Here is a 27988-nt window from a genome sequence, read left to right on the forward strand (position 1 = left end):
CAATGATATGATTACTATGGGAGATGTCAATATTTTATTGATCATACTAAATAAGTGATACTCATATTTTGAACATTTTATGGTTTAATACAAATAGCCAATAAATAAAAATATACTTCGTAGTATGAACAATTTCATCATGTTATGAAAAATAGTGTTCTGTAAATAGTTGAAGTTAGACATTAACACCGTTGAATGTTGGCTCGGTGGTGTAGAGGTTAGAGGTTCGCACGCGAGACTGAAAGTACTAGGTTCAGATCCCGTATGAGGGTCCGTGAATGCGCACTTCTGAAAAGTCCCATATTGGGACGAAACGGCCGTCCAGTGCTTCCAGGTTTTCATTGGTGGTATAACACTGATCAATTCATGATTTCAATCAAATCTGAACAATGTTAAAAGATATTATTTTCGAGCAAATTAATTACCATGTGACTCATGCAAATATTTGTTTACAAGAAATTTTAAAAGAACAAAAGACTAAACTTTGGTAAATTAGTGTGTTCTTGTGGTTTTTATAGTTTGTTGAATATTGTAGTCTGCATCACGGATTAATCTCTATGGTAAAAAAATTTTATGGAATAGATTTCCGGAGTTCTAGTGAGAAGTTGCAGAGAAAGGAAGTCTGACTATATATGATGTCAGGAGGTTACTCAGTAATGGTTCTGAAAAATGTTTAAGCAATAACGCGATTTGATTAGAGTTAGATTTGTAAAGTATAAGATGCTTGTTTAATAGTATAAATGTTAAGTGCTCTCTGCACGATCTGAAGATACTGAGTTTGATGCATCATGCATTTGTGATTGGCTATTGTTAAAGTGTCCTATACCACCACGAAAGAGCTGTTTCGTAGTTATTGATTTATAATAGTTTTCTGACTCAAATCAATTCATAACACAAACATTATGTTCAATTGATATTTTTAAACAGTTTTAAAACCTATAAAACTTGTTTTCATTTGTATACAGTTCAAGGTAAATGAAATTTCGGAGTTACGTATGATAAAGAGATAAAATGGTATTTCAAAGGAGGTTTTTACTGATTGACTTGCTTCTGTATAATATTACGCTAAATTCTTATTAAACTAATTGAGATCAGAATAATTAATGCACTTCTGAGGTCATATCTGATTTTTCTTTGCTAACTTACAAGTACTTTTGCAAGGAAGTATATACACGAAGAGATGAGAGAAATGTTCATAAATTGTATTTTAAAAATAATCTTAGAAGAAAGAGGAGGGAAAAAGTTTTGACAAGTTTATTCGCATCTGCTGAGTGAATATTTTCAAGCTTTAGAATTATTAACTAACAGCGATCATTAGTGTTTACTTCACGTTACAGAGACCATTGTCAAATAGCATTCTTTTTTAATAGTCCCATATATACAGAATGGAAGTTGAGTAAACCAATGTTTGATCTGATAATAATAATTATTATTACTTCATTACACTAATATTATGGAGAACAACTGAAAGGGGACCAAAGAGGCAATCACTTCAACATGTCATGAGGTCCTGGGCCACAAGAAACACTATCACAAGGAATGGATCACTGTTGATACACTGGATAAGATTGAAGAAAGGAAGAACAAGAAGGCAGCAATCAATACCAGCCGAACAAGAGCAGAAAAAGTCAAACACAAGCTGAATACACAAAAGTAAACAAACAAGTGAATAGGAGTATCAGAACTGACAAACGTAAATATGTGGAAGATCTAGCAATGACGGCGGAAAAGGCTTCAAGAGAAGGAAACATGCGACAACTGTATGACATAACAAAGAAACTCTGGACATCGCCGCAAACCAGAACGACCAGTCAAAAGCAAAGAAGGCGAGGTAATCACCAACATTGAAGAGCAACGAAACAGGTGGGTAGAACACTTCAAAGAACTCTTGAATCGACCAGCCCCACTGAACCCACCCAACATCGAAGCAGCACCCACGGACCTCCCAATCGATGTTGGCCCACCAACAATTAAAGAGATAAGCACGGCCATCAGGCAAATCAAGAGTGGCAAAGCAGCGGGACCAGACAACATTCCAGCAGAGGCACTAAAAGCAGACGTAGCGGTAACTGCAAGGATACTCCACATTCTCTTCAGCAAGATTTGGGATGAGGGACAAGTACTAACAGAATGGAAAGAAGGACTTCTGATCAAAATACCGAAGAAAGGCGATCTCAGCAACTGTGATAACTACAGGGGCATCACTCTTCTCTCAATAACAGGAAAAGTCTTCAACAGAATACTGTTAAACAGGATGAAGGACTCCGTAGACGCCCAACTTCGTGACCAACAGGCAGGATTCCGTAAGGATAGGTCGTGTACAGACCAAATCGCAACTCTACGGATCATTGTGGAACAATCAATTGAATGGAATTCATCACTCCACATCAACTTCATTGACTACGGAAACGCATTCGATAGCGTGAACAGAACAACACTATGGAAGCTTCTTCGATACTACGGCGTACCTCGAAATATAGTCAATATCATACAAAATTCCTATGATGGATTACACTGCAAAATTGTGCATGGAGAACAGTTGACAAACTTGTTCGAGGTAAAGACCGGTGTCAGGCAAGGTTGCTTACTCTCACCCTTTCTCTTTCTCCTGGTGATCGACTGGATCATGAAGACGTCAACATCTGGGGGAAGCACGGAATACAGTGGACATCTAGGATGCAGCTGGACGATCTATACTTCGCAGATGATCTGGCTCTTCTATCACAATTGCAACAACAAATGCAGGAGAAGACGACCAGTGTAGCAGCAGCTTCAACAGCATTAGGTTTCAATATAAACAAAGGGAAAAGAAAGATTCTCCGATACAACACAGCATGCACCAAAGCAGTCACAATTGACGGAGAAGAATTGCAAGATGTAAAAACCTCTACATATTTGGGCAGCGTCATTGATGAACATGATAGATCTGATGCAGATGTGTAAGGGCGGATCGGTAAAACAAGAGCAGCATATTTACAACTAAAGAACATCTGCAACTCAATACAACTTTCGACCAACACCAAGGTCAGGATTTTCAATACAAATGTCAAGACAGTTCTACTGTATGGGGCAAAACCTGGAGAACTACGAAAGCCATCATCCAAAAAATACAGGTGTTTATTAACAGTTGTCTACGCAAAATACTTCGGATCCGTTGACCGGACACTATTAGCAACAACCAACTGTGGGAGAGAACAAACCAGATCTCACTAGAGGAAGAAATCAGAAAGAAGCGCTGGAAGTGGATAGGACACACATTGAAGAAAACATCTAACTGCGTTACAAGGCTAGCCCTCATATGGAATTCGCAAGGTCAAAGGAGTAGAGGAAGACCAAAGAACACATTACACCGGGAAATGGAAATAGACATGAGAAAAATGAACAAGAATTGGATGGAACTAGAAAAGAAGGCCCAGGACAGAGAGGGATGGAGAATGCTGGTCGGTGGCCTATGCTCCATTGGGAGTAACAGGTATAAGCTCAAGCTCATTATACTCATGAAGCGATCCAATTTAGACAACCACTGGAAACCTGAAAGCTCTCGATTCCCCTTTTGTCCTAGTATCGGACTCCTCAGTAGTGCACATCTACGATCATGGACTCGGAAATCGAAGTGGGTATCAGAGGTAACAGAGGTCTAGTGAAAAGCCGTGACTAGTGGAATTTAACCGTTCTGGGTATGAAGCAGTTACCCACTGAAAACAATGAAATATGATATCGCGATGTTGTGGATTTGTTGGGGACGTTAGATCCCCAGAACTCACTTGGGAAAGGACCTAATTTTGTAATTTTATTTAGAAAATTTGAATTTCTTTGTTTCCACGCCAAAGACGCTCTTGTCACGTTCATGTCGTATTTCCCACTGGGAAATATCTTAAATGCTATTGGTCCGTTGCGTCTTTTAGTATGCTATTTGGTAACTATCCCCAAGGACGGTTTTGTACTGTATATATACGTTTTGAATTGTGTTTGTTGTTATCGCTCGTTTCTGGCTGTTTGCTGAATATACTTCCCCATTCCAAGCTGGAACTTCTCCCTCTAGTTAGCGGGGCTGGGACGCATCAAATAGCCAGCTTACTGGTCTTAGGTCACTGAGTCTTTGTTCTCGTTCGCAGATTAAGTGAAGTCGTGATAGCTTCAACCCTAGTAGGATTGATTAACATTATACATTAACACCGGCGGAAACCAGCTTACTGATTTGGAAGTTAAGCGTTCTCATATGAGACCTATGGTCCTGGGCTCGGTTTCTGAGCACGAAGTTGTCGATGTCGATGCCTGAGGAGTTCCATACTATAATAAAATGGACGTCTAATCCTTCCAGGTTTTCAATGGTTGTCTAACTTAGATCAGTTCATAGTTTTAATGAAATATTAATAATTGTTATTATCAGATCAAACATTGGTTTCAATGAAATTCAATAATCTTCACACCCCAAGCTAATTATTATCATTATTATTATTATTATTTTGAAACAAGATCATCGTTTTTCACCAAGTGACTTAATTATACTCTTTCATATTGAGAGTTAATTTTATGCTACTATTAAGTGATCACTTATATTTATAACAAGTAATGTTAATTATGACCCTATGTACTCTACCTTAGAAAATGTAAGATTTTATGCTTAAGTGTATATTTATGTGTATGCACATGTTTCAACTCCAAGATTTATTTTATATTCATTCATTATTGTATATTTAGTTTATTCTCATGATTTCCTATCTCGTTTAAGAAATTGAGTTTGCTAAATTGTGTCAATCATCTTTTTTTTTTCTCGTACTCTATTATTCATTGTAAATTCAACGTGTTTTTTGAAGCTGATGAAAAACTATGTAAAAACTTCATCTTATTCTACAAATTCGTGAGTGAAATAATTATTGTATGGTAAGATAGAGATTATCAAATAATTATATTTTTACATATGGTATTCGTCATCGATTTCTCTCATCTATAAGATACTAATGAAAGAAAAATCCTTGTATAGAGTTCCTCAACAGATTATACTCACAATCTCATCAGGTTTCAAAGAGAGTTCATGGTTATTCGACTACTTAATTGGCTCAAAACAGTACAAACTTTCAACTTCAGTCAATTTATAGGATTAGGTGAAACCTATTCATTAACACTAATGATATTATTTCACAGTTTTGACTTGGTTAAATTACTGAGTATGTAATCTAAATAAAAATGGAAATAAAAGGTATCAACTTGTTAAATATCATGAATAGTTCACTGAATTCTTACTTCAGGAAACGCAATATGAAAAACTAATATTTAGATTATCACAATAAATAGGTCTATCTAAATAATGATTTAAATAAAGTTCATCATCTAATTTTCTTTGAAAACCCAGAAAACGTTGAAAATACTACAAAGTTCGATCATGATGACTATTTCATATTGAATTATATCCAAATTTTAAATAAAAATCATTTTGTCTGCAGTTTACTTGTGAAGATGTGATATGTGGTGTCAGAGAGTTGATACTGATACACACTGCCTATAGATCAGCCCAGCTACTTGAGAAAAAAAACAGAGAGTGAGAAAGTTTTATTTGAATGAACCGAATTGATTGCATGTGCACTCATTTATGCGTATATATATATATATATATAATCCCTTGTAAATAAAACCAGTTTCCAGAGACTCTCGTTCATTTATCATTGTCCCACTGTGCCAGAAGATATATTTTTATACAGAATATCTAAAAATAAAGTGTAACTGTGCATTCCTTCTGTAGTTCACCGACATCATATTTGTAGAACAACTTAAGTAATGTCATGAATATTTTGCTTTATTTCATCATATTTTCAAATATCATTTCATGTAACACTACTCAATTTGAATTAACCAATTTTTGTATCTTTCCATTAATATTAATGATCATTTGTACATTCTGAGTTGAGACCCTAAAAACTGTTTGGTATTCTTAAGTATTTTAGCAAAGTTGGATGTTTGTGGGGCGAACTCTACTTAATTCAAATCATGATGAAAATTTCAACACTGAGATTTAGTTCCATTCAGCTAATGACTACTACTACTAATACTAATGCTACTAGTTTACTATCTAACTTTACTTAAGTATTCAATTTTCGGAGAACAATTTTATCTTACGTGGACACTAAAATCATCAATACGATTTAGTAACTACAGCAATCATCGTTGTTGACATCGTATTTCAATAATAATAATAATAATAATAATAATAATAATAATAATAATAATAATAATAATAATGGTAACTAGAATAATAAATCTAATTAAACAAACTACATGTAAGGTCATTCATCATCATTTTCTATTCATAAAATCATCAAACAATATTCATCCTTAATTCTCATTGGTTAATACATGAAACTGTTTAAAAATATTGACTATCCATATGTCTATCTATCTATCTAGTTGATTTAATTAATGGTATCTAGTTGGATACAATCCAAGTAATAGGTGAAGTAAGTAGATACATAATTAACTATTAAGAGAGAAAAAAGTAAAGAAAACAAGACTAATTTATAGACACATTTGACTAATATAGAAAATTGTCAATTCATTACACCATAAAAGATGATAACAATAATGTACACATACCAATTTTAAATTATTTCACTATTATTGGCATCATCAAAGAGAATACATTCATGGAATTTGTTGGTTTTAATTAGTAAACAAAGTATTATATGATCAGTGAAATATGGAGAGATTACAACAATTATTAAAACAGCAGTCATTGACACAAACACCCTTTCAACAACAACAACAACAACAACAGAAACAAATGCAGAATCAGTTATTCAACTCACAAAGCTATATGAATTCTACAAATTCCCATGAAAAACATGTTAATAACGAAGATGATGATGATGATGATGAATCATTACAAGAATTTTCAAAACCTAATAATAACCAAAGCCATCAACAACAAAAACAAACTCAATTACCACAACAGACACCGCCACCTATATACCAACAAAATTTTTCACAACAAGAACAATTAGAACAGTCAACCAAATCAGAGTTTTCATTTCGTCATCAATCACAAGCACAACCATCTCAAGCATCATCGCTACAACCATCAATGGAGCAACCGTCAACATTGATGTCTTTGGAAAATACTCAACAACAACAACAACAATCGACTGATCAACCATTCAATCGAAAATTTCGTCAATCTTGGCGTAAAACTCCAGATAATTTACCAACTAAAGAATTGAAAAAAGCAACTAAATTACTAGATAATGATATTAGTTTACAAGATGACGATTATGAAGAAGAGGTGAGTAGACATATACAGGAAATCGTATATATATATATATATATAAGTCATTTCGAAATGGGTTTAAAGTTTTTGTTTGTTGCTATTGGTAACGAACGAGCTATTAGTTGTTTATTCAGTGAACTTATTCCTTTTACAGGTTTAATCTGTCTACATTTATTGAGTAACATTCAACCTATCAGAAAATGTCTAAATCGATCAATTATTGTTATGATCATTCAATTGAAACAATGATAGATTGTTTTTTAAATGTAATAATTCTTGTTTATGTAATGAAAAGAGATTAAATGAAAGAAATTTATTCAATACTAGAAAAGTATTGTAGACAATTATCTGTCCCTTAAGTAACAGACTTTTTTTTTTTGAAAAGTCGCTCCAAATAAAACTTTAACAATGCGGCTGATAATAATCATAATATGGATACAGTATGTTTTATGCCATAGTTGATTTTTTGATTTTTAGTCTGATTGGTATTTGACTAGCAACACAATCCAGAGCAGGTGTTTCTTTCTATTCAGAATTTATCAGTTGAGTGTGCCTATCATGTACCAGTGTTAATAACTTGCTGGTGTCTGAAGTGAAAGTTACTAGTTATCAACATTGAGATGTGGGCATAGCTCCTAAATAAAATGAAATAAGTTTCCTCAATTATATAATCAACCATATACTAAATATATGGTCACTTTTGATCGGAAAATTTACTAAGACAATCTACTCAGAATGCACATACGACAATGGCGATTACTCAAATGGGAATTTATGAATCCCTACTAATTGAGTGATTGTTGAATTCGGAGATATAAATTTCTTTATCTCTCATTGTGATTAGTAGAAAAGTTAAATTTTAACAGTCTTATTTCATACTATCTAAATGAGGAGGTTTATGGTTATTGTTTAAATTGTATTCCAAATTATACATAAATTTAATAAGATTAAGCTGTAAATGTAAACTTTTAAATGTCAACTCAATAGCATAATGATCGTGTGTGCTTTCCACAAAACCTGAAGGTGATTGATTCGACCACGTGTACGATCAAAAGTGCTATCTGATTTTCTGTGATAATAAATCAATGATGTAAACTAAAAATTATAATTTATTTACACCAAAAGGGAAAAAGAATGTATGAGTTGATATTCACTTGGTATTGTTTTACTTGAATCTTCCCATTGATGTTTAGGACTGCAATTGATCATTCTCTTATTGGCATATGTGCATACTGTACATATTGCCTTAATTTACAAGCATATCATGCGTGTTCTGCATTCCACTGCCAGCCACTATCCATCTTTGCTTATGAGTTGATATGTATAATTTATTAATTAACAAACTTAACTTATTTAAATTATTTGTGAATAATAATTGTGGTACATTTAAATTTTAGTTTTAATATACCAATATTTCAGAATTTCATCTTACTAAATTCAGTATAATATTAGTAACTTAAATTTAATGGTATTCTTGTTCAGTAAATAAATGATTCTTTATTGATTCAGTACTTATCATTCGCTTGACTACATTATAACCTTTTTTCTTAACTTTAAGCTAGACTATCATGGAAAACCTAGACGTACTGGACAACCGTTTTGTCACAGTACGTGGCTCATCAGCAGTGCTCACCCACGACCTCGCTCACGGGATTCGAACCCAAGACCTACCGGTCTCACACGTGAACGCTTAACCTATAGACCAATAGTGTTAATGTCTAACTTCAACCACGAAATTGCGCCATCATCAACATTACAGGTGGAACGATTTTAAAACTATTGATTTGTCACTATAACTGACTTGGTTTTGTTTTACAAATCATATGACTACTAGAAAGTACATAAGTGTATTATTTTCAATAGAAGTAAATATCTATGATCAGTTTTCTCACTTTTATCCAATAATTCAATAAAACTAATGTCAAGATAAGTAATTAAATTAAAATTATATTCATAATCTTACTGAAAGATTGTTTTATTTTTTTAATGTTCAGTTGTAAATAAAATACACTGGATAAAATGGCAAGATGATAATATCTGGACGAACCAATGAAATTAAAGATAGCATGTCTTGGATTCGGGCGCAAAATTAATTTATCTATATAATTAAATAGTATCAGAATGGGTTTTGTGGAGATTTTAGAAATGTCACTGGTTGAAATCATGAGTCAATTGAAGCTAGACCACCATGGAAAACCTGTAAGCACTGGACGGCCGTTTCATCCTAGTATGGGATTCCTCAGCAGTGCGCATCCACGATCCCGCACCCCGCGAGATTTGAACCCAGGACCCATCAGTCTCGCGCCAGGCGCTTAACCAACTAGACCACTGAGCTGGCCGGCATCCAACGGTGTTAATGTCTTACTTCAACCAATCCACGAAGTTGCGCCACCGTACACCATTGTCTCCAGTGAGACTATCTCACAACAGACCTGGTTGAACTCCACTGGTATATTTCATAACTTTTTATTAAAGAATGATTTTCCATGGTAATGATAACATAAAAATGTAACATATTTGACTCATTGTTTGATTGAAGAAGAAAGCTGGTAATTTAGCGAAGTAAACTTTCTTTTCAACTATTTCATTTACTTTAGGTGTGCAATCATATTTTTACAGTGAATTTTATTTGCTAGAATTGTAGTCTGTAGACTAGATTATACGATTGTATTGTAATGAACAAAAACACAAACGGGGACAAGTAACTGTATTCGAATACAAAATTACAAAATCACTTAGTAAAGTCCGTACACCATACAGTAAATACTTCATTTCCAAAATGTTAATCAATTGTCTCAGACTTGACTGTACCTTTGTTTCTCTACCAGTTACTTTCTGTTCTCATTCTCTTCTTTTTGATCTTCTTAACTCTGTACCGCCATGTATTTCATATTCGATGAATGAAACATACTACTTACATTTGTCGATATCAGTAGCGCACACCGCAGTATAGCTGATATAAGTGAAATCGTCAAACTTTTCTCCTCTGAATTGCATTCTTCTTTTTCTTTAACAAAATAACTGTTTGATGGCTTTCTTCTCGTTTTAAATACATAAAAAGAACTTGTATATATTTTTTATTAGTATGATTTGCTAGAGAGAGTATCTGAACTGTTATTCATAGGGGGAAAATTACTATTATCAAATATAGAAATTTTCATAATAAACGTAATTTATGATTATAATGACTAGAATATCTTAAAAGTGATTATATGTATCTATATAAACGTTATTATTAGTATTATAGAAAAAAAATTTTTTTTTAATTTAAAATGAGTTATTTAATCATATGATTAAGTGTAGGAATTCTTTAATCACCAACGTTTACATGTATATTGACAAACGTTTATATATATATTGCACATAAGTTACATTAGCTATTTAGGTCATAAGTAATCACACATCATAGTTGTCATGTTATTATTATTATAACTATTAAGTTTGAAGTTAGAATGAAAGGAGAAAAAATATTGAATTGTTAAGTGATATTCATTTTATTATCATCATTAAAAGGAGTCAGTATTCGGATAAAGAAATAGAAATATAACTTCATATGATATATGATAGTTCGTTAAAAGCTAATAATGCTTTTATAGTGTATCTATCTACCAGCCAAAAGCCAAGTATACTACATAGTTGTTTGTTCAGTTCTACTTTATGACTGTGAAATATAGTCTTTAAAAATGGAAAATATTTGTGGATTAAGAGCATTTGATCATCAGATATATTCGAAATACTTTACGGCTGCGAAATATGGCCATTAAGAGTGGAAGATACACGTAAGCTACTAGTATTTGATTATAGATGCCTTAGAAATATTACTCACATCTGCTGGGATCACCGTGTAAGTAATAGTGAAGTTAGACACAGGGTATTAGGGATGATGGTAAATCAGTTGATGAGGTTGTGAATCTTCATCGACTGAGATGGTTGGGCCACGTGTTGCGTATGCCTGAACACCAGTTACCACGACGCACAATGCTAACTGGTGTTAGGGATGGTTGGAAGAAAGTTAGGGGTGGCCAAACCAAAACGTGTCAGCAGTGCTTAAAGTCACTAATTTCTAATCTGAGCCATGTTGGTAGATGTAGACTACTTGGTTGGGGTCCACGTGACTATCGTAACCAATGGTTGGAGACTCTTGGTTACATGGTTCAGAATCGATCACAATGGCGTCGGTGTATACAATTTCTGTCTTCCCTTAAACTAAGAGATTAAAATCGCTTCATATTTTTCTTTCTACGAACCAATTTTTTCTTCTTGTACTATATCTCTATATGCAATCTTTCTCTTATATATTACCACTTTTGACCTAACCACTGCTATGAATCCGGTGTTCATCTTGTTATGCTGATGCGGTATGGCAACCTGGACCGATGCATATATGTGCCTGGTCCTACGTTGTAACTGACTGACTGACTGACTCACTCACTCACTCTGGCTACAATATTCAGTTTTATAGTTTAACATATTCTAATCTATTATTTGCATAAATTTAATGTGAATATACCAACTTAATTCAGATTCAAGTTTATTTTCAAAGATGTACAACTGTATAGGAATAATAGATTATTTTGAAAACAGTCTAATATCTTTAAATAGATTTGGTAGAAGCTAGTAACGGAATTGACAACATATAGTTCATCCTATTTTGAACTTGTCATGTAGATACATTTATCTTACTGTAATGTAAATCCTTATCTCAAGTCTAAATATACTTATTGGTCCATTTTCAACCAATCAGTTCTAGAGAATGGGTCAATAACTTACCAGAAACCTCTCATGTTTTTTTTATATATTAAACCCTTGTGGCAACTCGAACTGATGTACGTACGTACGAAGTTCTACTTTGTTACTGATTGAATGACTGACTGACTGAAGATTCCAAAAACGTCATGAAAAGATGCAGTGACGAAATAAGCAACAATGTCATATAACTAAATAATTCTCGATTTACATTTTGCAATATTAAAAGAATAAGTGAATATTTTTCAAGATATTGATTAGTTACTACTTATAAAACAGATTCGAAAATAGTTAATTTATTCTATTCACAATTAATATGTCCATATATACATGGCTTATTCATAATGTAAACAAATAAAGTTCATATTTTTGTTCTCATATAAAGAGGTATGTAGTCATAGTTAGTCACTTAGTTATTTGTTAAACAAAAAAAATAATAAAAAAATAATAATAAAACAACAACAACAAACAAACAATCATTTATTGATTGATTTATGTTTATTATATATTAGTCTTATTCTTTATGTCCAATAAACTATATTCAATTCTTTCATGTTGAATTTCAACATTTACAAATACCGTTGAATATAAAACAAAGATGAGTCAATGTAATGACAGATTGTTTTTTACTGGTGAAGTTAACCGAAATCACTACAGGACAAATTTGATACAAAGACATTTCAAACTATCAGTTTAAGTGAACAATTTTGAAGAAAAGTTTCATGATAAATTATTAGATAAAAACAATGGAATTACTTCAAAAGAAATACTCTGAAGAGGTGCTTACAAATAGTTTCTTTTCTATATTATATGCAGTATACTTTTATAAAACTACTTGGCAGACAGTATACATATTTAGATTTGAAACATATATACTCTGAATTGTATATAAAGTATTATTATTTATTATTTATTTATTTAAACACATAGATATTGGTACAAGGAGGCACCAAATAGATATGCGCCACATAAATCATTCGATTTGTGTGAGGACTGTGATACTGCCCGGGTGCCCAGACCGAAGTAGGTGGTTTTCTTAGGGGGCCACTCCCCGAGCCTTAGACCTGAAGGTCTAACCCACAAGGCAGTGGGGCATCGTGAGGAGATGCAGTCCCATGCTAGCCGGTGACCAAGGAATTGATTCATACGCCATTTGTTCCCGCAGGATACTTGAGCCCATATGCAGTATTGGTTTGGGATCCGGTTAAAGCGCCAGACATTCGCTTTTCTTCCTCTCAATTTCGAAAACAACGCCCCCGCCACGAGAAGGCAGTGAGTAGGACTTCCCTGGCAGAGGCTGTATACGCGTGGCCGTGTGAGAGTATTTCGAGAGGGAGGGTGGGCCCACCCTACTCTCGGTTATACCAGGGCATATAAAGTATACACAATAGTATCTGAATGCTTTTGTTGATGAATATCACTGAATCTATGAAGGATTTCTTTTTAGTATTTTATACTCGATACAATTGTCTGAAGTACTTGAAACATGTATCACAAACATTTAACCATCAGTCTCCTCAATAATTGATGTTGGTTGATGTAACATTAATTTAGGAGATTGTTAGTAGTGTTTAGATCAAGGCTTTGCTTTAGTTCGTGAAGTTTTTGATTACTGAATTGTTCAATACAGAAATATAAATATTTACTAGTTAAATTTTGAGTAACAGTTATATGCCACATCTGAAGATCCTAGGTTACTCTTTAATGACTGATGTATCAGTGTTATCACTTGAACTAAACTCTGATTACTGTTAATGATATGGCTGTTTACTATGACTGAGAAATAATGACTTACCTGTTACTTATTGTAACTCAGCCAGACTATTATGCCAACAAAAGTAAGAAAACATAGACTGTAGAAGAAGACTAATTTGTTCATAAGCGATTAATTGGATGACATCCAGAATGCTAAGACTAAGACTTATAATAATAATAATAATAATAATAATAATAATAATAATAATAATAATAATAATAATAATAATATAACACATAACTTTAAATGTTTACATCAATCAATAAATTTGAATAAATTGAATTAATGATTAATCGATAATCTAATGTGTGTATGTTTGTAGAATCGGCAAAACCAATCAATTAACTGACTTAACTGAGAAATAGAAATTTCAATTTACAAATTATACATTTGTTTCCTTCTTAACACTGAGAAAGTACGTATTGGGGTTAAAATGAATCATATACCTTTATTCTGTGTAACTTCTCCGTAGATTTCGAGTTTCGATATTATTTTATACGTGTTTTCCGAGTATTCTTCAGTGATGTTGATTATCAGTTAATATTATCATTATTCTGGTTTCTTTAATGTTCAATTGATTCATGTAGAAACTTGACCCGACGTGTCTAATTGCTAGTTCTTACGTTACCAATAGAAAATTGACTTCTTCTCTTAGCTTGTCATTTATTGACCCTTAACTATGAAAGAACTGGTTTTTTGCCTAGATTTATTAAAATTAGATTTCAGCTTACAGATATAAATGTTTTATCAGATAATTATGATCAGGTAACAACCTTTAGACAATTTAGGTAGAAAGCTTTGAGTTTCTAGCATCGGTTTCATTTAGGTTTAATTTAAACTCATTCATATGAATCAGTATGTACATGTATATTGTTTCTGAAAATGGAGGTACCGAAGTTTAAGTATAGGAGTGATTGTACCTAAATCAGGTTTGTCAAAAGTGATTTTGAAAAATTTATAGGAACATTTTAATAGTTCTTTTATGAATGTGAACTGTCATTAATATTAAAGAGATATTCATTTAGACATTTTGCATTTTCATCAAGACTAATATTAGAATGTGAATCACGTGCAAAGTTCACAGGTATTCACGTTCTGGTACCCTGCTGTTTACAGTCATTTAACATTTTCCATAGGCCTTTAGTTAGGAAGCAGTTCCTTAGTGGGAATGGTTTACGGGTTTCAGTTACTGGGTCCAAGGTTTGAGTCTCACTTCACCTATTTTATTTTGAACAGCTTTGTAGAACCACTATCCCACACATGCATTGTGTGAATCAAAACTGTGTTCCGAAATCACTATTTTATAAATTACTGCGTTGAGATCAAAATACACCTTATTGATTTGTCATTGACTGGTGATAGCTCCTCCATCTGTCTATGAATGTTGAATAGTAGAGTACGTTTTCGAGTTTATAAGATTAGAAATCATCAACAGTACAATAATATTTTCTAGTATTATCTTACTTGTAGATAAAACTTAATGTTCGTTAACACTGTTCATGAACAGAATTACAATTTTATAGTTCTCTATCTTGTACGAGGAATAAACCAACTGTGTCAAGTTTTTATTTTATTTTCAGTGTTTTTAGGTTCATATATTCCATATTTATATTTTACACATTAGATAACAATAGGACATAGAACATATATTGCCTTCTATTTGCTACTCATTAGTTGAATGTATCATGATGGAGACACATCTAAATGATGAATCTCGAATAGAGATAAAACGTAAGTTTTGGATTCTATTCTATCCAAAATACAATAATGTTCTGATTTCAAACAACGTTGGTAACGGTTACGAGAGTGATTTTTTAACGAAGCACAGCCACTACAATATTTTAAGTTTTTAAGGTAAACTTCGTAACATAATTTCTCTTATATCTATTTCCAAATGAGGCAATGGATTATACTACTTGAAATACTTATTTTTCCAACAATCATTTCCAAACATTTATTGAATATCAAAAAAGACAGTGATATGATTTGACTTCTAATCAATCGTTGTAGTTCTGAGTTTAATCTCTTGTAAGGTCGTAGACGTGTACTTCTGAGAAGTTACGTACTAGGACGAAACAGCTGTTCAATGTATTGTAGTTTCGAATGAGATCCCAACTGACATCTGTGTTAAATACAATCTACATCTTATTTAATTAATTCATAGAGATAAATATTTAAATATCCACTCATAACTAACTTATACATGTTACTTCACATGATCTGCTTCAAACGAAACTGTTTTTTTCTTATCCGACAAGGAAAATCGAACGATCTAAGTAAAACAAATATAGAGTGTTTGAACACATTGTTCATAAACAGCTAATCTTTTATATGATTAAGCCGACAAATTGATCTGTGTGTCTTTATTTTATTGAAAAACTAGTAAATTATTTTTTTCTATCAACCATGATAAAAATGAATATTTAACAGTTCTTAATTGACTTTATTTTTGGTATACACCATTCAACTGTTCTATTTCAACTTCAAAAACAGTTAATAATAATTTCCTTTCTGTGTTGGTTGTTGTCAATTGATCAGTCTTTTATTGACTTTTGTTACATCCTATGAGGTTCCCTTCGATATTACTCTAAGTCACAAGCGTTATAAGGAGAAATGGTTGACGGTTAGGATTGGAATCTAGGACAATTATTTTTGACAAATATGAAAGATTTCAACGATTATATTAATACGTGTTTATGTATGTGTGCATGTATAAAGTATTCTCTATGCAGTAAATTTTGATCATGTATAATATACTTCAATTAAAAATCAACTTATAAGAAAAGGAATATTTGGATAACATTCTTATTTTTATTAAATGAGACAAATTCATAGAGCTACAATAAACGATGTGAAAATGAGTATATGTAAAGCATTTGTCACTTCATCATTTCCAACTCAGAATCTTCTGTAGTATACATATTTTCAATTATTAATCACTGTGATGTAATGGCCAATGTCTTGTTTGTCTAGTCTCAATTCTATCGGCGAGACTCTAATTTAGGGACGATCTTTGAACGAATCTTAAGTGACCTTCACAATTATTAGCCAATCAGAAGACATTTAGTATAAAGTGAAAATATATTATAAATCATGAATTACAGTGGATATTCTTCTTTTACATGATTAAAAAACTTGTTAAGGTTTGATAAAGGTTCAGAGGTTCTGAATTCATAATGCATATGTTATAGAAACTCGTCCATAGGGTTAGGGTTTAGGGTTAGGGTCAGGCTGCTAACATGAGATCGGTTTACATCGGATTTTAGAGAAGAGATGTTTATTGAGAGGCTACAACCCTAACCCTAACCTCTAAAATCCGTTGTAAACTGATCTCGCCTCTCAATAAACACCTCTTCTCTAAAATCCGATGTAAACCGATCTCATGTTAGCAGCCTGACCCTAACCCTAACCCTAAACCCTAACCCTGAACCCTAACCTTAACCCTAACCTTAACCCTAAACCCTAACCCTATGCACGAGTTTCTATACCGCATGCATTATGAATTCAGAACTTCTGAGACTTTATCAAATCTTAACAAGTTTTTTAATCATGTAAAAGAAGAATATCCACTGTAATTCATTACTTTCTTGTAATATATTTTTACTTTATACTGTCTTCTGATAGGCTAATAATTGAAATTGCTCAAACGCTTCTCACTGGCTCGTCCCTAAATTAGAGTCTCGCCGTCCCATATGTTGTAACCTTTCATTATTCACCTCCCCTCTAAAATCCGCTGTGAACCGATCGTATGTTAGCATCGCGTGTTGAACTTGGCTCCGTGACCTTGAAATTGCTCAAACGCTTCTGATTGGTTCGTCCCTAAATTAGAGTCTCGCCCTAACAAGTATTATAAGACTTTAGTCTAACGTTAGTTGACACACACAAGACGTACCTACAATCATGTGAAAACCAATGAGTTATGTCATATACGGCAATGACAATATTTGCTACATTTAATTAATTTCTTTTAAAAGGTAACAATGTTGTATACTGAACTTCCTCTTATCTTTATTTATACTGAAATGAATTAACAACATTGAAATGATCCACAATATATAACATTCAATAACCTCTATGGAAGGAACGATCGAGAATTGACGTCATATTCTCAATACTTTCTTTTCATTTTAAGCTTAACTATCAGAATAATCATCAATGCATTATGATAAACATATCATTGATTTATATTCATACAAAACTGTTTGATTTGTTTTTCAAATTTGACCAACACAATCCCGCATACATTTAAGTGTTAATCATATAAATACTTATGTAACTAATTAGTTGAGTTTCGTTTCTGTGTGAATCACAGCAACTTGACCTAATTATCTAATAAGTTCAGTAATTCATCACAAAGGTCATAGTTATTTTTATTTATAAACCTAGTAACTAAAATCTTTATTTAATAATACTGACTTAAGGGTAGGTTAATGGTAGAACAATTCAAACTGTCTAGGTTTTATATTCCTTGTTATAGTTGTGTTTTTTTTGTTAGTTTGATCTCTTCTTATTTATTGGACATCTAACAATTGAATAATAACATGATTGATGTAGTGATGGCTAACTGAAGCCAGTGGATAAGAAATCTTAAACCTAAACCTAATATCTAAATGGTGACGTCTCTAACTTTGACATTGAATAAAAATAATTTCCATAACAAATCAGTTTAAGTTTCTTTTTGGTATCTGAAATTATTGTTATTATGAAAATAGTATTTTATATTCTTTGACTGCTTATCTTTCGATTATGTTAGTTGTATAATAAAAAAGAATCGCAATAAACATTTTAATCATTATAAGCAAGGATGGATAGTGACTAACAGTGGAATCCAGGACGCGCGTTTCGTCCTATTTAGGACTCGTCAGCTAAATGTACCCGTATTTGAGTTGATGTTCACTCTTGGACTCGAACCCAGTACCGTTCGCTTCAAACGCCATCGCGTTTTCTACTTAGCTACTGAGTCCTGATAGCAACTTGCTTGTGCAGTGGGGTGAAGTCTAAATTCACCTGATATTGTTTACTTGTGTCTTCCCATTGATGTTTACGACTGCAATTGATCAGTCTCTGAGATGCAGGTACATCTGGCTGACGAGTACCAAGTAGAACGAAATGAGCGTCCTGGATTCCACTGCTAGCCACTATCCATCTTTGCTTATAATACTTGTGAATTAAGATAATATTGAGGCAATACACACAGTATGCAAATATGCCAGTAAGAGACTGATCAATTGCAGTCTAAAACATCAATAGGAACATTAAGTAAACAATACCAAGTGAATTTAAACATTTTAATCGTTGAAATTGATAAACATTCACTCTATTTTCTATTATGCTTAACATAATGAAATTTATTAAATACTTATTATGGTAATTTTCAATTTATTTACTTAGGTTACGCTATGTATATTGAATTAAATTAGGGTGTGTCACCTGAATTGGTAATTTCAGCTTATTAATTGTTGTTAGGTCGTGATATTCAACAATAAAAAATTAAGGTAATTATGTCAACATTCAGTCGAGGTATTAACTAAACACCAAAAGAAAGAAAAACTGGAAGAAATTCGGTAGAAAATAAATTTGTTTACATTGCTGTCACTACAACCTATTTAATGACTTTTCATTTAAGTTGACTAGTTGATCTGTTTTCTGTGGATTGACCTCTTGAAAACGGTATAGTTAGAAGGTTTAAGACGACCAATGGGAAGCTCTAAACTTTGGTTTTGTGTTAGCTAGCACTTGTCAATATGGTATGCCAATAGTATTGAGGGATTTGGTACATCATGATATATTTGAACCTATCTCATTTAGTATCAGTCAAAGACATGATTACAATTACTTCCAGGATTCAAGTGATTTCTTATGTCACCTAACACGAAACCTAGGATCTGATGATTGTTCAAGACTAGCTGGACATATCGATGGAGAAGTGATTAGTTCTATTCACCATTATAAAGGCAAATGTATTTATGCATTATTGTAATTAGGTTGTTTGAAAAAGTTTTAATTATTTGCTGATATCAATAAATAACTTTTGATTCAGTGATTGAATTCCTTATTTCCAATCGCAAAAGTCTCAATGGTAATTCTTTTACATTTGAACGTTCAGTTAATCTTTTCAAAAGACCTTTAACAGTTTCTTGAAGTAAAATTTCATCTTCATTGCTTCCAACAAAACTGTAATTTACTATCCTTTAATTCAGTTAATTGTCGCAATGTTAATTGCTGAGCCGTAAAGTTTTAGTAGGAATATATCATTGATAATCTATTAATTTATAGTACGGATCATACCCCAAAAATAATTACGTATCTTGAGAACTTTATATAAAATGTTGAATTAATATGTATTGAAGTATTTGCACATTTGTACCTCAGTCGTTGGTACATCGTATCTATAACTCGAAATTCTTTGGTTTAATGAAGTCATTTACGTTCTTTTTTACTTCATAGAAAGTTCTAATTGAGTCCATGAGTCGTATTTCACCATATTCTACTTATGTTTTATATTCTTTAAAAAAATGTCAGTATGGGGATTTGTTGAATTCACAAGTCGATCTAAGCTAGAACACCATTGAAAACCTGGAATCACTGGACAGCCGTTTTTTCCTAGTATGTGACTCCTCGGCAGTGTTCATCCACGGTCCGCTCACGAACCCAAGACCGTCTGTCTCGTGTATGAGATGGTTATTCACCTCAAGTAATGGATGAAGGGTTACGCGAGGTCATGGGTCGACTGAAGTTAAATATTAACAACATCTCGTGTTAACTCAGTGGTTTAGAGGTTAGGCATTCGCGCTTGAAACCGAAGGTCCTGGGTTCAGGTCCCGCGTACAGACTATAGATGCATACTTCTGAAGAGTCATCTATTAAAACAGAACGGCCGTTCAGTGCTTCCAGGTTCTTAATGGTGGTCTAGTTTAGATCGACTCATGTATTCAACTTTGAAAAACTGTGTCTATTTTAACTCACAAGTTAAATTGATAACTCTGTAGATATAAAACTAATCGTTGCTTAATTCATAACATTTTAGAAACTTTAAAACTGAAACAATATTACACATAATTGATATATTCTATATATAACAAAACATGTAACAATTGTTTACCATTCATTCACATGTCTACTTTGAATAAAATCACAGTTATAAATACTAATTGAAACTTATCCTTTCATACTTTAAGTTAATTAAATATAAGAAAAATCATAGTTTCTTATGTGTTAGTTAATTCAAGATTATTTTCAAATTATTATTCAACTGATTCTATGTTCTTTTATTACCTTTTTCTCTGTTTGTTTTGAAATCACATAAATAATTCATCTGTTTACCATAATATCCATTTGTTACATTCTTTGAAGAAGTGACTTATACTGCGTGACGAAACATCGGAAAATCTAACTTTTGTTACACTGTAAAATTCTATTTTGTTCTCATCTCTTTATTTTTAATATGAACAGATGACAGAAGATGATATATTTAAATTACATGAAGAATTGGAAAATGCACGAGTACAAAATAATGAAATGAAAACAGCATTAATTGAAGCTCGTACTATTATTGATCAACAACAAAATCAATTAACGGAATTTCGACGATATGCTGCACAATATCAAACTGATGCTGAAGCATTTAAAGTAATTAAAAATTGTTACTCATTATTGTAAAATATATATATATATATATATATATACATTGTTTTTATTGTTTGTCTAAATTTGTGCCCCTAGACATTCAATGTTCAACGTATGCTTATAAATAACAGATTGACAACCTAAAACGCTTAATTTCAAACTAGTTCTATTAAATTACGTCTGTAATGAGCAAGAACACGAGTAGGGACAACCGAATGTATTTGGCGCGAAATTACAGAGCATCTCATTAAAAACTGAAAACCGTATAGTAAATAATTGATTTGCAAAATATCAATCTATCGTCTCAAACTTGACTGTTCCTTTTGCAAATATCAGTCCATTGTCTCAAATTCCATTGTTTATGTATTTTCATACCGATTGCGTTCCGTTCCCGTTCTTTCCTTATTGATCTTCTACTGAAATACATTCTATGCCTGACCACCGTTATATACTACTTATGTGGATATAAGTAACACACCACACGTCTACAATCGTATGTTGTCAATGAGCTTAATGAATGTGGGCTAACAGACAATATTTTATAAAGATGGATCAAGATGATTTCAGTTTTTGTATTTGGTCAAGAATGGTGGATGTAGTCGATGTATTCATCAAACCTCGGAATTGGTTACATTAGCTCGGATCTATTCAATATTTTTTTTGTTCTTACGTATTGACCTCCTCTGTTTCTTCATATATACTTTTTATTTCTGCCTTTTCGGACCATATATTCTCAGTATTTAGTCTTATTGTCACTGCATTATTTCGATCTCTTCACAATTCCTCTTCTTAGTTTCGCTTCATCTTGATATTTTGAAAAGCGGAAAGTTATTTGTTCTAGGCTCTATGTAGATCATGACTGACTAATACTGTTTCTTTCAGTAGCCTATTACGTTACACTTATTCATACTTCCTAAGATATACATAAATGTATAATCAAGCACGCTTAATGTCAGAAGGCCTTTCAACTGAAAATTATTCACAGTAATGAGATAAATATGATGTATGTCGTGAGAACTATGTCATTGTAAAAAGAATTAATCTATCATTTCTTAACATTATCAAACAGTTATTCGTGTCGTCAAATATTATCTACCATTTCTATTCAATGAATTGAATCAGTCGCTATCTGTTAGTCGTTGACGAGTACAATGTTAAGTAAATAGAAATGTTTTCTGTACTGACATGTCATTATTTTTCATGTATAGTTATTGATTTGACTTATTTACATAAAACAATTTTTATTTACTCGGTTTTGAGTGAAGTCTTTCATCTGAAGATAAGCGGTAATGTTCATCTTCTTGAACTATAGTAAATAGAGTTTGGTTTGGACTTATGACTTAAACACTAAAATGCCTAATTCTACCAACCACTAAGCCATTGCTTATATCAACAGAGACGTTTATCCATTAACATATGTCCAACCAACATCAACTTCAAAGTACAACCTGTGCTAGTGTAAATATTAGCTTGGAAGAAAGGTAAAGATGGACAAATCAATACATGGCATCAATCCATGAAATAATTGATATTTACCCTGATAATTTTATTATATTTTTTGTGCAGTTGTCATGCAATAAGTTGAACCGACACCCGCATATATGTCAATTTCTATATTATATATGACTGACTGAAATGATAATAAATTTACTTCATTATTTATTTTATTTCATTCTATTTCCTCCTCCCGAATGCCCTGGTACAGCCGAGAGTGGGAAGAGTCCACTCTCCCTCTCCAAATGCTCTCACATAGCCACGCATATATAGCCTCTGCCAGGGAAGTCCTACTCACTGCCTTCTCGTGGCGGGGGCGTTGTTTACGAAAATGAGAGGACGAAAAGCGAATGTCCGGAGCTTTAACCGGATTCCAGACCAATGGTGCACATGGGCTCCAGTATCCTGCGGGAACAAATGGCGTATGAACCAATCGTTGGTCACCGGCTTCCATGGGACTGCATCTCCCCACGATGCTCTACTGCTTTGTGGATCAGACCTTCAGGTCGAAGGCTCGGGGTGTGGCCCCTTAAGAAAACCACCTGCTTCCATTTGGGCACCCGGGAAGTATCACAGTCCTCACACATATCGAATGAGATTTGTGTGGCGCATATGTATTTGGTGCCTCCTTGTAGCAATATCTGTGTATACACTCCCAGTCCTCCCTTAAACTAAGAGATTAAAATCACTTCATATCTTTCTTTCTAGTAACTAATTCTTTCTTCCTGTACTGTATCCTTATATGCAATCTTTCTCCTATATATTACCACCACTGAATTAACTACTCCTATGAATCCGGTATTCATCTTGCTGTGCTAATGCGGTATGGCAACCTGAACCGATGCATATATGTGCCTGGTCCTACGTTGTAGCTGACTGACTGACTGACTGTACCAACATCTATGTGTTAAAATAAATTAAAACATAAATTTCCTCTTTGGTATTCATTTTTCTTTCCTTTTTTCTCTTTTTAACACAGATGAAAAGTATGTTTTTACTAAATAATACACAAACACATGATGAACAAGTCAATATATTAATTAATGCATGTGAACGTTTAGAAGCGGAAGTTGATGCACTCACTTGGCAATTAGATCGAACTAAACAATCATTAGATTTAAAAACACAAGAATGTAATTTTCTTAATGAACAATTAGATGAAATACAATTGAATGGTAGTTATCATAGTCCTAATTTAACAGTAGATAATAATAATCATAATCATCATACAAGTAGTATAAGTAGATTAGATAAATTAAAAACTGGTACTGATCAATGTAATTCTATATTAAGTACAGAATATAAATCATTCACAGGTAATAGTCAATTATTACAAAGGAATACAATGATGTCAGAATCAGATATAAATAATGATATAAAAAAACTTCATGATGAAATTATTAATTATGAAAAAAAAGAAAAACAATGGGAAGAAACACATGAAGAATTATTACAGAGACAAAAATTATTAGAAGAAGAGAAAAAACAACAAGATTTAATTATTGCTCGATTAGCTAATGAACAGGTAGTTGGAAAAAACCTTAATAATTCACAGGTTAGTTGTATTATATATATATATTTTTTTCTGGTTAGCGTTTTTTTTAGCGAGTTAGTTTCCTAAGGGATGGGGTCGCTAATTCCATGCCCAACCCTTCTCCTTTATCCGGACTTGGGACCGGCAGTAGTTCCAGAGGGGCTTCAGGCTGAGTTAGTTGTATTATATTAACATGGGATAATAAGTATAATTGAAAAGCTAATGAAATGAATTTATTTTCATGATAATTAGAATTAATTAAATGAAGGTTAATTAATTCTGGACAGCCGTCCAGTACTTCCAGGTTTCTCATGGTAGTCTAGCTTCAATTGACTTATGACCTCGCCATATAAAAATTACTATAATATCCACAAAACATCTGATAATAATTCTGAATGATTAAAAATTTAGTTGAAAAGTTTATGAAGTAAAAACTCATAAGTAATAAGAATTTTTCCGAGGCGGGGGGGATTCAGGCTTAGAAGTTTGAGTTAAAATTTAAAGTCGGGTTAAGATTAACACAGTTAGGATTAAGTTTAGAAATAAGAGTATAACATTAGACATTATGAGTAATGGAAAGAAATTGAGTAGATGAGTGTCACATTTAGACATGTGTCCCTGATTTTAAATACCAACAACCCTTAATTTATATTTAAAAATCTATCTATCATGGTCCATACTCTTTAGTCATCTTATATTTATTAATTGCAGGCATTTATTAATTAAATATTCATAATATCTCTTTGACTTTTAATACAAAAATGATCTATCCGTCAATGAATTATGTATTTTGCATAGGAAGCCATGAGCTCCAATCTCAAATTTGATTGATCCTTTAGGATAATGAACATTCACTGAAAATGTTTAAGTTGGATTTTCTAATCTAATTAATATACTATTGAAATACCATATAAGGTTACAAATCAATCAGTTATCAACAACCTAAGATGTGAAATGAATGTTTCCCGATGCAAGTTATTGCAATTTAAATGATTGCAGTTAAAAAGAGACAAATAAGATGAGAAACAAAGAAAAGGAAATAACACCAACTGCAATGACTATTTTAATATGAGTAACCCATACATTATAGATAGAGTTGAATGGTGGCTAGCAGTGAAATATAAGATGCGCGTTTCGTCCTGCTTAGGACTCGTCATCTGTATATACCAACATCCTGGAGTTGATTTTCAATCTAGAGACTCGAACGCAATACCTTTCATATCAAACTCTATCACGTTATCTACTTGGCTACTGAGTCCAGATAGTCACTGGTTTGAGAAATGGTGCAATTTGGACTCAGTAGCAAGGTGGATACCGTGATGGGGTTTGAAGTGAAAGATACTGCTTTAGAGACCCTGGCTGAAAACCAACTCCAAGATGCAGATACATTTAGTCGACAAGTCCTAGACATAACGAGATGTAGATCCTGGATTCCACTGTTTGTTACTATTCATTTCTGCTTGAAAGTGCTTACATTTTGATGGCAGTATCGAGAAGTTCCACACAGGTGCACATATACCAATAGAGACTGACCAAATGAAGTCTTAAACACCAATGGGAAGATGCAGACAACCAGTACAAATAAGTGATGCAGCCTGAAAGGAACAAATAAGACAGAAGAAAGAACTGAAGATTAAGTGCAAGATAGAATAAATGAATGAAATTTCTGCACTGTGAGGGATTTCCCACTTTGCCATCAGGTGTCGCCAATCATTAATCGTGAGTTTTAAGCAGGTTCCAATCATAAAGTTTAGATCTGTTGATTTGGCTCAAAGTAGCAGTCAACGAACTTGTGGATTAGCTGCCCCCAACATTTTTACTTCTACTTCAAAAAGCATTGCATGGTAGTTAGATATAAACAATAAATATCCTGACCGCCTTAGTATATGAAGGTATGTACACTTATTAATCGAGATATAACATCTGATTGGAAAGTTAAGTCTAACCTCTATTATTAACTTAGTACTTTGACCATAAGTGAGCAATGCTTCGAACATAGTGTATTACAAAATAAATCTTGTGTACTTTAGTGTTTCAGTCATTTAATGTTGCTCAAACCTTATCTGATAAAGCTTGAGTACCTTTTTTGGAATCGGAATTCATTTTTCAAGGCTCACAAACCTACCGCGACGATGTGAGTGCGAGAGGAAATTGTTAGAACCCCCCGAGTTTTGAAGGGCGGACGTCATACCAGGGGCAAGTTTACGTCATATGCATACCGGCAGCAAATACGTTTTCGCCCACGTATCCCATGGCATACATATAGGCATCTTCACTCACTTATGATTTACTTGTTCATATCAATTTATAATTAAAATATAAATCATGAATAATAAAACTGCTTATTATCTCTTTAACAGAATGATAACAATCAACATGATGAAATTCCAGCTGAAATTATAGCCAAATTAAATAATTTACATGAAGAAAAAACAACATGGAGATTGTATGCAACAAGTTTAGTACGTAGTTTTGTTGAAAATTGTGAAGAATTTATACGTAAAACACCATATAATGAACCATATTTTGAAAGTGAAACTGAACGTCGTTGGTATACATATTCAATGCATTTATTAGAAAATTTATTAAATGTTGCACCATATCAATTATCTAAAACTGATTTAAACTTATTAAAACGTACTAAAAATCCAATAACAAATCATTCAATGTTCCAACAAACAACAGAATCGAATAATCCACCAGAATTATTGACTGCATTAGATTTTCCATCACAAGTTCAATTAAATAATTCATATGTAGGAGGAGGAGGAGGAAGAAATATACAATTCGATGGATTAGTACAACAACAACAATCACAAAATACATTTACACAAGGATATGATTCATATAATCGTGAATCAAAACAATCATATCAACAACGTGCAGCTCGTGCAGCATCGAAACCATTGACAAATTTCTATCGTAAGAAGAAGTAAATAGATAATCAAAAAAAAAGACGAATCACCTGTCGTTTTTATTACAATTCATATACATTATTAAACTGGCAGAAAATTGTACATAAATTTTGTTGAATTAACAAACAGAAAAGAAAAATGGAAGCAAGACTATAATTTATGAACGAATCAATCAGATTTAGGATAACAGTAATTGAATTTTGGAGCGAAATTCATTCATCCACTTGGCAAAATAGCATTTTAGCTTAAGTCAATTCGTGATGAAAACCCTAAATCTAATTCCTCGCACTGATTTGTAACCGTCATTCAGTCCTAGTTAGTGGACGGCTATTCTCAAGATCACTTTAGCGTCGCCTAAACACCGTCCATAAATTATAGTCTTATCATATGGACAATACAAGATGAATGTGTACATAACTACCGTTCAATTGTTAACAATGTGATGTAGGAAAACTTCATAATGCTTGTTTGATATATTTCGTTTTTAAAAAAACTATGGAAGAAGTGCCTTTTATATACTTATATATTTTTTAAGAAATCAGTCATCTTGTATACTTATTTGTTATCTTTACCTTAATCAAACGTCTTTTTATTAAATAATAAAGAAGTGAACAGACGATTTTCATATTGTTTAATATTTCAAAACGTTTAGATTCGTT

General features: G+C 32.7%; 1 protein-coding gene across 1 annotated transcript; it reads left to right on the forward strand.

The window, feature by feature from the left end:
- Positions 1-6691: 6691 nt before the first annotated feature.
- On the forward strand, positions 6692-27948 carry MS3_00008481 (uncharacterized protein; the record flags this gene model as incomplete). Its single annotated transcript, XM_035731566.2, has 4 exons — positions 6692-7273; positions 21213-21389; positions 23860-24435; positions 26775-27948. The coding sequence occupies 4 exons, from the start codon at positions 6692-6694 to the stop codon at positions 27348-27350; spliced, it is 1911 nt and encodes a 636-aa protein (XP_035585923.2). The 3' UTR covers positions 27351-27948.
- Between the last annotated feature and the right edge of the window lie 40 nt (positions 27949-27988).

This window comes from Schistosoma haematobium, chromosome 6, assembly GCF_000699445.3.
Source record: "Schistosoma haematobium chromosome 6, whole genome shotgun sequence".
Taxonomy (NCBI): Eukaryota; Metazoa; Platyhelminthes; class Trematoda; order Strigeidida; family Schistosomatidae; genus Schistosoma; species Schistosoma haematobium.